General features: G+C 49.0%; 1 protein-coding gene across 20 annotated transcripts in view; it reads right to left on the bottom strand.

The window, feature by feature from the left end:
• LOC140717149 (ras/Rap GTPase-activating protein SynGAP-like) overlaps positions 1–12,436 on the bottom strand; it is a 683,169-nt gene that overhangs the window by 342,292 nt on the left and 328,441 nt on the right. For all 20 annotated transcript variants that reach the window (XR_012096464.1, XR_012096465.1, XR_012096472.1 and 17 more), the window contains one exon: positions 8,197–8,291. Coding sequence is in view for 6 of the 20 variants with exons in the window: in XM_073030475.1 (XP_072886576.1) it covers positions 8,197–8,291 (95 nt within the window). In the remaining 14 variants the exon portion in view is untranslated. The remainder of the gene's footprint in view (positions 1–8,196; positions 8,292–12,436) is intronic.

Below are 12,436 nucleotides of genomic sequence, written 5' to 3'. Positions count from 1 at the left end.
GGGGATATTCACAGGGACGCTGGGTTCAGGGACAGTTAATTGTGTTATTCATATACACAGTAGGTACAGGGACTGGGAATGAGATTATTCATCAAGACAGTGGGTAGAAGGCAAACACGAGGAAATGTGCAGATGCTGGAAATTCAAACAACACACACAAAATGCTGGTGGAACACAGCAGGCCAGGCAGCATCTATAGGGAGAAGCGCTGTCGACGTTTCGGGCTATCAGCATTTTGTGTGTGTTGAGTGGATAGAAGGACTGGGAATGGGATTATTCACAGGGACACTGGGTACAGGGACCAGGAAAGGGGATATTAACAAGGACACTGGGTACAGGGATCGAGAATGGGGATATTCATAGATGGACTGGGTACAGGGACCAGGAATGGGGATATTAACAAGGACACTGGGTACAGGGATCGAGAATGGGGATATTCCCAGGTGGACTGGGTACAGGGACCAGGAATGGGGATATTAACAAGGACACTGGGTACAGGGATCAAGAATGGGGATATTCCCAGGGACACTGGATACAGCGATTGAGAATGGGGATATTCACAGGGACACTGGGTACAGGGATCGAGAATGGGGATATTCCCAGGTGGACTGAGTACAGGGACCAGGAATGGGGATATTCCCAGGTGGACTGGGTACAGGGACCGGGAATGGGGTTGTTCACAGGGACAGAGTCTGGGAATGGGAGTTTTTACAAGGATACTTTGTACAGGGACTGGGAATTGGCTGACACTGGGTACAAGGACCAGGGTAGTAATTACTGCCTGTGCCACATGACGGTGAGGATAGGAATAGAATGAGATAGCAGATAAAAGTGTGGCTGAAGAAATGGATCAAGGGGCAGAGATTCAGATTCCTCGATCATTGGTACCTCTTCCTGGGCTGGTGTGACCTGTACAAAAGCAATGGGTTGCACTTGAATCTAAAGGGGACCAATATCCTTGTGGGCAGGTTTGCTAAAGCTGTTGGGAGTGGTTTAAACTAATATGGCAGTGGTATGGGACCCAGTGTGATAGAGCTGAGGATCAGCCAGCAGTTTACAAGTAGACGATGGGTGGAACATGAATATGAGGAAGGATAAACCAGTGATTGGGTACAAATGCAGACAATGTAAAGAGTTAAAATTGCACCACAGAAACAAAATTCAAAAGGGTGAAGAATGCAGGACTGAAGGTGCTGTATTTAAATCAATGTAGTATTCAAAATAAGGTGGATAAACACAGGGCGCAATTAGAACTTGGTCACTATGACGTTGTGGGCATTGCTGATTCGTGGCTGAAGGGAGGTCATAGGGAGGAGTTTAGTATCAGAGGATATACTCTGTATCAAAAAGACAGGCAGGAAGGTATAGGTGGTGGTGTGGTTCAGTAGGTAAGAGATGGAATTACATCTTTAGAAAGAGTTGACAGAGGGCCAGAGAATGTCCAATCTTTGTAGATGTAGTTAAGAAATTGCCCAGAGGATGTTCACAAGGATGATTCCGGGAATTAAGAGGTTAATATATCAGGAGCATTTGGCAGCTTTGGGCCTGTACTTACTGGAATTCAGAAGAATGCGTGGGGATCTCATTGAAGCCTACCGAATGTTGAAAGCCCCTGAAAAGGTGGACGTGAGAGGATGTTTCCTATGCTGAGGGTGTGCAGAACTAGAGGGCACAGCCTCAAAATTGAGGGGTGACCTTATAGAACAGAGGTAGGGAGGAATTTTTTTCAGCAGAGAGTAGTGAAACTGTGGAATGCTCTGCCTCAGACAGCAGCATAGGCCAAGAACGTGGGTATATTAAAAGCGAAAACTGATAGTTGTTCAGCACTAGGTTATGGCGAGAAGGCAGGTGTATGGAGTTGAGTGGGATCCGGGATAAACCATTATGGAATACCGGAGCAGACTTTATGGGCTGAATGGCCAAATTCTGTTCCTTGTCTTATGGTCTAGGGACCAGGAATCGGGATATTCACAGGGACACTGGGTACTTGGACTGGGAATGGGATTATTTACAGAGACTCTGGGTACAGGGAGCGGGAATGGGTTTATTCACAGGGACACGGTACAGGGACTGGGAATGGGTTTATTCACAGGGACACGGTACAGGGAGCGGGAATAGGATTATTCACAGAGACACTGGGCACAGGGAGTGGGAATGGGATTAGTCAGAGGGACACTGGGTACAGGGACCGGGAATGGGATTATTCACAGAGACACTGGGTGCAGGGAGTGGGAATGTGGTTATTCACAGGGACACTGGGTACAGGGACCGGGAATGGGATTATTCACAGGGACACTGGGTACAGGGACCGGGAATGGGATTACTCACAGGGACACTGGGTACAGGGACCGGGAATGTGGTTATTCACAGGGACACTGGGTACAGGGACCGGGAATGGGATTATTCACAGGGACACTGGGTACAGGGACCGGGAATGTGGTTATTCACAGGGACACTGGGTACAGGGACTGGGAATGGGATTATTCACAGGGACACTGGGTACCGGGACCGGGAATGGGATTATTCACAGAGACACTGGGTACCGGGACCGGGAATGGGATTATTCACAGAGACACTGGGTACATGGAGTGGGAATGGGATTATTCACAGGGATTCTTTCTGATAAATGGTGTGGGGAATGAACGATGTTGAAGAGAAAAGCTGAAGAAGTGAGAAGTGAGTCAAGGAGCTGTGTGTAGGAAGAGGCAGAGCGAGGGAGGGATTCGGAGGGAACCACAGACAGTATGAGAGGGAGGGAGACAGAGGCATGGAGGGAGGGAGTAGGATTGTGAAGGAGAGGGCATGAGTTGGAGGGAGAGAGAAATGAGATGAGGGAGTGGGAGTGGGAAGACATTGAGTGAGGCAAAGGGAGGAAGACAGGAGAGGAGCAGCTTTGGGAGGGAAGAAGGGCAGGAGAGGTAACCAAATGAATGGAAAATAGGGGCAGAGGAAAGGGAAAAGAGTAAGGCAGAGGAAGTGAGGGAGACAAAACTGATGAAATGAGAGAAAGATGAAGATGGAGGAAGTGCAGGAGGAGGAAGGAGGAGAGAGGAAAGGGGAACAGGGAGGGAGAGATTGAAAGAGAGAGACTGGGGTAAGGAGGGAGACGGGGAAGGAGGGAGACTGGGAAGGAGGGAGACGGGGAAGGAGGGAGACTGGGGGAAGGAGGGGGATGGGGAGGAGGGAGACAGGGGGAGGAGGGAAACAGGGAGGAGGGAGATGGGGAGGAGGGAGACGGGGAAGGAGAGAGACGGGGGAAGGTGGGAGATGGGAGAAGGAAGGAGACGGGGTAGGAGGGAGACGGGGAAGGAGGGGGACGGGGAAGGAGGGGTACGGGGAAGGAGGGAGACAGGGATGGAGGGAGTGGGGGAAGGAGGGGTACGGGGGAAGGAGAGGTACGGGGAAGGAGGGAGACTGGGAGGAGGGAGTGGGGGAAGGAGGGAGTGGGGAAGGAGGGAGACGGGGAGGAGGGAGACGGGGAAGGAGGGAGACTGGGGGAAGGAGGGGGACGAGGAAGGAGGGGGACGGGGAAGGAGGGAGTGGGGGAGGAGGGAGACAGGGGAGGAGTGAGACAGGGGAGGAGGGAGATGGGGAGGAGGGAGACAGGGGGAGGAGGGAAACAGGGAGGAGGGAGTCGGGGAGGAGGGAGACAGGGAAGGAGGGTGTGGGGAAGGAGGGAGACGGGGAAGGTAGGAGATGGGGGAAGGAGAGAGACGGGGTAGGAGGGAGACGGGGGAAGGAGGGAGGACCGGTGGAAGGAGGGGGACTGGGGGAAGGAGGGGTACGGGGAAGGAGGGGTACGGGGGAAGGAGGGAGACGGGGAAGGAGGGAGACGGGGAGGAGGGAGACGGGGAGGAGGGAGACGGGGAAGGAGGGAGACGGGGGAGGAGGGAGACGGGGTAGGAGGGAGACGGGGAGGAGGGAGACGGGGAGGAGGGAGACGGGGAAGGAGGGAGACAGGGAGGAGGGAAACGGGGAAGGAGGGAGACGGGGTGGAGGGAGTGGGGGAGGAGGGATTGGGGAGGAGTGAGTGGGGAAGGAGGGAGATTTTGGGAAAGGGGGAGATGAGGGAAAGGAAATGGGCGAGAGACCGAGGAAGACGGGCAAACGCATGGAAAGGTGAGCTGGGAAATGGCTGTGGTCAGCTCCCTGCTGTGGTGAATTCTCCAAAGGTGCAACACTCACTGAATGCTAGAGGAACTGAACAGATGCTGCATCATCTACGGACAGGAATAAACAGAGAATGTTTCAGGCTGAGACCGATCATCACGACTTGAAGGTCCTTGACGAAGAGCTGGCCTGTAGATTGACCCTCAGCCAGTCTGACAGACAGAAGTACCGTTCAGTGAAAGAGGCCACTCATCACCGTGCAAGTGAGAACACCCACTGGACCACACCAATGGTCGTGACTGCCACTCTTGTGTTCTTACTTGTGTGTTGCAGGGAGAAACTGGCATGAAACTCCCAGTGACACTAACTCCATCACTTTGCTTCCACCCTCCCCCTCAGGCTCCCTCCCTCTTTCCAACCTTGTCTCCCTACATTCAGACAACGTCAGAGTCTCATCCTCTCTAATTTACTTTGTGTTTAGACCCAGACCACGTCGTACACTGGCATCTGTCACTTAAACTTTTCTGAACCCAAATGAAATTTAAAAAACAAAGACAGGTCCTAGAAATCCAAAATAAATAGCGTCTGACACAAAACATTAACTCTGTTTGCCCATCCACAATTTCTGCATGAGCTGTTGAGTGCTCTCACCTTTAACCTCAAAGTGAAAGTCAAGTTTATTGTCATGATTAGAAGTACATGCATGCATAGGTGCAAAGAATAAACTTATTTGCACATAGCATCAGATACACACCATTCACAAAGATATATTAACAGCATTAACTATTCAAAAATATACAATAAGCAACACACATAAAAAGCTGGAGGAACTCAGCAGGCCAGGCAGCATCTATGAAAAAGATTAAACAGTCAACATTTCAGGCTGAGATGCTTCTTCAGGACCAATAAGGAACACGATCAGAACATAAAAAACACATAGTTCATTGTAGTGCAAAGTGGTCACAGTGTTTCTATGATCGTTGTTGTGCTGGCATGGCCCGGGTGGTATTGATTTGTAGTGCAGCATTAAATCTGATTCATTCTCCACATATGCTTCCTGACCTGCTGAGTATTTCCAACAGCTTCGTATTCCATGGCTAAACCCAATCCATAAGTATTTGAAAGAATTGTTTGTAGCTAACCCATGTTAGATACGTTTTCAGGAGTTCTTAAAGCAACAACATTGAGAGATTTTTTTTTCCCTCTACATTGGAACAATTTAAAAAATCTAGCAGGCCACTAGAAATTGTGTAAGTGAGAAGTAGAATTGGGGGGGGGGGTGGTGTGAGGAGTCACAAAAGAAAGTCCTAGAACACTACAGCACAGAAACAGCCCACCTAGCCAATGCAGAAGTATTGATCTGCCTAGTCCCATCAGCCTGCATCTGGACCACAACCCCTTCCCAGTAACATACTTATCGAAATTATGAAATCAAACCGACATCCACCACTTCCACTGGCAACGTTCCACACTCTCAACTTTCTGAGTGAAGAAGTTGCCCCTCATGTTCATCTTAAACATTTCACCTTTCACCTTTAACCTATGATCTCTAGTTCTAGTGACACCCAAACTCAGTGGGAGAAGCCTGGGCTTTCATTGACCCTGTCTATACCCTTCATAACTTGGGTGACAGTATGGACAGAATGAATTGGAGCACAGAGGACTGCAGACGGTGGAATCTGGAGGGATCAGTTTAAATGGGGGGTTGGCAGTCAGGATGAAATTGATGGGCTGAAAGGCCACTTCCTGTATGGTACAACTATGCTAATCAAGCAAGGCAGATCTCTGGGACAATATTTGGGCTTCCTTGCACCGTCTCCTATTCAAAACCTACCACACATTTGCTGCATGGGAATAAATGGATTTGAAGTAAAAATAATTTCATTGGCGAGCTGCAGATTAAAATAACAGCCGGGTGCTCATGGGGCTGAAGCAGGCCGTCTACCCATGGACATTGCGATGGAATGCCGAGGAGGTCTGGTCAGAAGGAAGCACCACAAGACAAGCTTTGGGAACAGAACTAATACTGCATGTATCGTAGATATTATTTACAGAGCGTGGGATTCGTAACAATTGAAGACTTCACTGTTGTTACCAGGGCAACTCACTGACATTCAGTCTCTGTGTTGTAGAGAAGCTGGGTGCATGGGAGAGGGGGGAAGGCAGGGAAGGCTGTAGCAATGGTGCAATGTGTGGCATTGGAGACACTGGGCAGCTGGATTAGCCTGGTAAACGCAAGAGATTCCACAGAAACTGGAAATCCAGAACAAAACACACACAAAATGCTGGAAGAACTCAGCAGGTCAGGTCGCATGTATGGAAATGAATAAACCGTCTACGTTTTGGGTCGCGACCTTTCTTCAGGACCTCATCAGAAACGTCGACTGTTTATTCATTCCCATAGCTGCCGCCTGACCTGCTGAGTTTCTCGGGCATTGTGTCTGTTGCTCTGGATTAGCCTCGTCCTGGGTTCAAAGTGTTCACTGTAGTTCGGAGCAGTTTTGAGATGGGCTGCACGCACACCACCCTCTCAGCACCCCTTCCTAACCACAGCTAGGTTCTGAAAATAAGAACAGAAAACGTAGAACACTCAGCAGGTCAGGCAGAGTGTGAATGGGGGGATGGAGTGAGAAAGAGAGAGAGAGAGAGGTGAGAGACCTGGAGAGGAGAGAGCTAGAGTGAGAGGGGAGAGGGAGGGGAGAGGAGGGAGGGAGAAGGAGGGGAGAGGAGTGAGGGAGAGGGAGAGGGAGGAGGGAGGGTGTGGGGAGGGGAGGGAAGAGGGAGGAGGGAGGGTGAGGGGAGAGGAGGGAAGAGGGAGAAGGGGGGAGGAGATGTGAGAGGGGGGCAGGGGAGAAGGGTTAGAAAATCTCTGTCCCTTGGGGTAAGTGATGTTCAGTCCATAACACCACAAACTGTGGGAGCAGAATTAGGCCATTCAGCCCATCGCTGATTTGAATTACCAATCTGGGCACCATCTGGCAAGGTGAAAATGAGGTAGGAAATCCATTGGCAAGGAGGGAATGAAGCAGGAATTCCAGTAGCAGATGGAACTGAGAGACCACAGGTCTGGTGACAGGCAGAAATGAGATAGGAGATCAGCTGGCAGATGGAGCTGAGGCAGATAACCAGCCATTACTACAGGGCCTACTCCTGCTGAGTGAATCTTTTCTATGACTCATTTCCCAGGATGTGTTTGCCACATCCAAGGCCAAGGATTTCACTGATGAGAAGTTGGGGGTGAGCCACGACCTTGAACAGCTGCTGGGAAAGGAATCGCCAACAAATAGAAAGTGCTGATTAAATGGGATTAATATAGATAGGTACATCACGGTGGACATGGCCTGTGTCAGTACAGTATAATTTGGCAGTCCAGGCTGGGAATGGTGTGAGTGATTTAGAGAGAAACATGGAGGTGATGGCTTTCCTATATGTAGCTGCTACCTTTGTCCTTTTGAGCAGTAGAGGTAGCAAGCTTCAGAGGTTAATACTGCCAAACTAGCATCGTTTGGTGGAGGTGTCTCTCTCCAAAGACCATAAGATCATGACATAGGAGCAGAATTAGGCCATTCTGCCCATCGAGTCTGCTCAACCATTCCATCATGTCTGATCCCAGATCCCACTTAACCCTATAACACCTGCCTTCTTGCCATATCCTCTGATGCCCTGACCAATCAGGAAACTATCACCTTCCACCTTAAACCTACCCACGGACTTGGTCTCCACCGCAATCATTGTCAGAGCATTCCACAGATTCACTACTGACTGGTTAAAAGAAATTCCTCCTTACATCTGCTCTAAAAGGTCACCCTTCAATTTTGAGGCTGTGCTCTCCAGTTCTGGAAACATCCTCTCCACATCCACCTTATCTCGTCCTTTCAACATTCAGTAGGTTTCAATGAGATTCCCCATGCATTCTTCTAAATTCCAGTGAGTACAGGTCCAAAGCTGCCAATCGCTACTCATATGTTAACCCCTTCATTCCCAGAATCATGCTCGTGAACCTGCACGGATACAATGGGCCGAAGGATGGCTCTGAGGAACTGATGGAGGCTTTACCTCCGCTGTGTTCTTGGGAGACATACTTACTGTGGGTCTGAAGGGAGCCGATGTCACAGCATCCATACTCAGCTGCTTCCCTCCAGGAATGCTCTTCCTCCGTGAAGACCTGCCTGGGTGATACTCTGAAAAAGACAAAGGCAGAGAGGAACTCAGTGCCAGTGGCTGGTTCAAACCCCACTGCAGACCCCGAATGCCAGGCTGATCCCAGGCAGACACTCCCTACGCTTCACTGAAGTCTCAAACGTGCCAGCTGTCAGATCAAGGGTGAGGCCTCAGCTCTCTCGAGTGGATGCACGGATTCAATTCCGACCTTTTCCAAACAAGAGTGGTCAATGCTTATCTCCTGACAGACATAACCCACTAATACAGCGTTATCACATTCCGGATTCCAGGAGCTGGTGATGCTCCAATGCTGCAGCATGCAGCAAGACCGAGGTAAAATCTGGGCATGTGCTGGTAAGTGGCAAGAGAACTCTGAGCACATAAGTGCCTGATAATGAGCATCTCCAAGCAGGGGAGACTCGAGCTACTGTCTTCATATTCATCCCCTCCGCCAACCTTTGACATTCAGAGACAGGCAGTCCTGGGCGGGCCACAGTTGACCAGAACCTTAATGGGATCAGCCACACGAATCAGACTTCAGATGACAGCAGGTTGAGAGGTTGGGTAGATACCACCCCTGATAGCCCAAAAGCCTTCTGCAAGGATGGATTACTCTCCAACTGGCCAGCATAAAGCATGGACTTTCCGGAAGCTCAGCACTGCTTGAGATTAATGAGGTGATCTGTACGAACAGTACGGAGGACAAGCTTTTCACTGTACCTTGGTGCATGCAACAATTATAAACCAATTCTAATATCAACGAACTGGGAACCCAACCAGTAAGAACCCTCCTGCCCTCCGCCACCAGCGCACTGTAGCTGCGGTGTGTGGCGTCCTACACAATGCACCGCAGTTGCTCATCCAGCCTATTCTAACAGCACCTCTCAGGTCCACCACCAAGAACGACAAGGGTAGAGGCGCACACTCACCTGCAACTTTCCCCTCCAAGTCACCCACCATCCCAACTTGGAAATCTATCTCCGGTCCTGCATTATTTCTGGGTCTCAATCCTTATGTTTCCTCCCCGACAGCATCGTGGGATCACCTTTACCAGAAGGACTGCATTAGTTCAAGGAGGAGGCTCCCCCATCCCCCCTCCACCTTCTCAAGGGCAAGTAGGGATGGGCAATAAATGCTGGCCTTGCCTTCGATGCCCACGTCTTGAGAGAGAATAAATACAAAGAGAAATCCCTCATTTACCTTACATTTACCTGCTTCAAAGCACACAGGCACTCGGCTTCACACAGAGTAACTGAAGCCAGTGTGTTTGATGAGAGAACACACAGAGGGAGCTTCACTCAACATCGAACTGACGCTGCATCTTCGGTGGGAGTGAAAGATTCTCGAGCACTGTCGGTCCTCTCCACAGAGGACCCCGAGGTGCTGTCACCCTCTCTGCCTGCTTCTCCGTTCAAATTAAATCCTGGCCTATCCCTCAGCCCCAAAATCGCTTTGTCAATTATCCACTAACAATGCAAGGAAAATGTGTGTCAGTCCTAAAAAAAATCAGTGGGTTTCGCAGCCTCCTGCTTTATCCCATCATTTGAGAACTGCTTCCCGATTTAGCTGCTGAAAAGCTCAGTTTTAATATTTGTCTCTCCTGCCCACATGATCAGTCACTCCCAGTTTAACCCCTAAAACATTCCAACATTTTCAATGCCTTGGCAAACCACTACTCATCTCAATGCGCAGAAACTGTGTGCAATCTGCTCTCACCACTTAACCCTCTCAAGCACTGCTTCAACACAGAGGACTTCGGAACCCTTCTGCAGGTGTCCAGAGGAATGGAGCGCCGCGGGCCGAGGTAAGGAAAACAGTGGACTGCCAGAAACACTCAGTGAATCAGGCAGCATCCGTGGAGGACCTGAATTTCAGGCTGAGAATGACCCAGCATCTGAGCAACTAAAGCATCACCTGTAACAGTCACAGACTAACATAGCATAGAAACTGGCCACTGAGTTCATACCAGCCATCAGCGACCCACCTACACTCATCCTCTTTTGTTCCCGTTAACTCCCCTGTGGCTTCTCACACTCACCTACATACCAAGGGTGATTTACCAACCCGCAGATCTCTGAGAGGAAAACCAGAGACTTCGAAGAAACCCTCGAGGTTACAGGGAGAACGCGCAAACCACACACACACACACACACACACACACACACACACACACACACACACACACACGCACGCACGCGCACGCACAGACACACACCCTACAAACACACACACACACACTTATTTACTTATTATTCAAAATATACACACACACACACACACACACACACACACACACACACACACACACACACACACACACACACACACACACACACACACACACACACACACACACACACACACACACACACACACACACACACACACACACACACACACACACACAGTGCCAGAGGTTAGGATTGAACCTAGTTCTCTGGGGCTGTGACCCAGTGGCTCTAACAGCTACCCCACTAAATCCTAACACTTCTGAGATTAAAGACATTAAACGCTGTTCCTGTCCAAAATCTCTACAGTTTCATTCTTCCTAGATTCTGTCTGCAATTTTCTCCACCTCCTGTGTTCAATCCAACTAACAGAGAATGAGATCAACATTCTCACAACTAGTTCTTCTCACATTGTTAGAACTTTCTGTGCATAAACGGTATGCCAAGCTCCCTTTACTACCACAACAACGACTTTCCCGACGCATTTCATCAGAAGGTCTAAGAAGGTCATCCAGAAACCACTGTTTGGTTCATTAATGTGTCACCTGCTTCTCTGTCATGACTGGCCTGCTCCTGAATTGGTTCTACAATATGATCCATGTCTGCCCCAAACATTTCCCTGGTGTAAGCTGGTTTAATGGAATGATCTGATAGAAATATTTAAGGGGTCTTGTCAGGGTAGATTTTGAGATGTTTCCAGTACTGGGACAGTCTCAAATGAAAGGACATGGTACAAATTTAGAAGAGGCCATTTAATATTGAAATAAATAGTGAGTGGTAAATCTCTGGAACTGTCTGTTGCAAAGAATTGTGCATGTTCCATGTCGTCCATTCAGGAGAATTTTCTTTTCCCACTGTGTTTCTGATCCAGCATTGAGGAAGCCTCCAGTGGATCTACTTCCAAGGAATAATGAGGGTCATGGAATGGCTGTCAGTGAGGGAGCAATCAGGGAACAGTGATCATAGTTTCTAAAAAATAGAAAAAATTGGAGATAATTGAGTAAAAAGACAAAATTGGTGGGAAGTCAGTTTTAGGGGATTCAGACAGTTTTGGCTCAGATGACACAATAAAATGTTTTTACAGGAAATGGTGATTGGGATCAATGCACGGACATTCATACCAGGAGGGTAAGCAAGGGAGCTAAAGCATGAAGAAGGAAACTGAAAGAGAGAAGCGGAGAATATGACAGATGTCAGGCTGCTTATACAAGTGAGAATCAGGCTGAAAATAGAAGCATTGGGAGGGAGTGAGAACAGAAGCGAGAGTCCCAGGAGAGTGGGAGAATCGATGAGCAGCCTCCTTAAATGGAATGGATGAGTTGTATCATTAGGACGCAGGCAGTGAGAGTAGTGGAGGGACCCACTGGCATTGTCTGATTTTCACAGTAAGCTTAAGGATCAAGTACACTTCCTAAATTAGTTATTACCTGGTCTATTACAGAACAGCTTGCCTAACTTAAGTGGGCCCACACCTCAACGGGTGGAACACTGGTGAAACTGGTATGGCCGCCACCTCATAGCTTACGACCTGGGTTCGATCTCGACCTCTGGCACTGTCTGCGTGTGGAGTTTGCATACTACTGCTTGGGTTTCTCCAGGTGCTCCGGTTTCCTCCCATGGTGCAGGTCAGTGAGTTAATTGGTGGTTCTATATGGCCCCTAGTGTGTGGTTGAGTGGTATACTCTGGTAGGAGTTGGGGGATTGTGGGGAGAAAAGAAACGGGATCAGTGTAAATGGGTGGTTGATGGTCAGCATGCATTTAGTGGGCTGAAAAGTCGGTTTCCATCTGTATGACTCTCCCTTTGCCATCATCTTATTTTCCATATTAATAACAACAATCACTACTAGTTGTCTGAGTATGGTAAGATTTTTAAAATCTATTTTCATTTTGCAGCTCTCAGTATTTCCTTTGTAACGCTTGGGTTAATACTGGTCTG

Source organism: Hemitrygon akajei, chromosome 2, assembly GCF_048418815.1.
Source record: "Hemitrygon akajei chromosome 2, sHemAka1.3, whole genome shotgun sequence".
Lineage (NCBI taxonomy): Eukaryota > Metazoa > Chordata > Chondrichthyes > Myliobatiformes > Dasyatidae > Hemitrygon > Hemitrygon akajei.
This window is presented reverse-complemented; position numbering and strand designations above follow the sequence as displayed.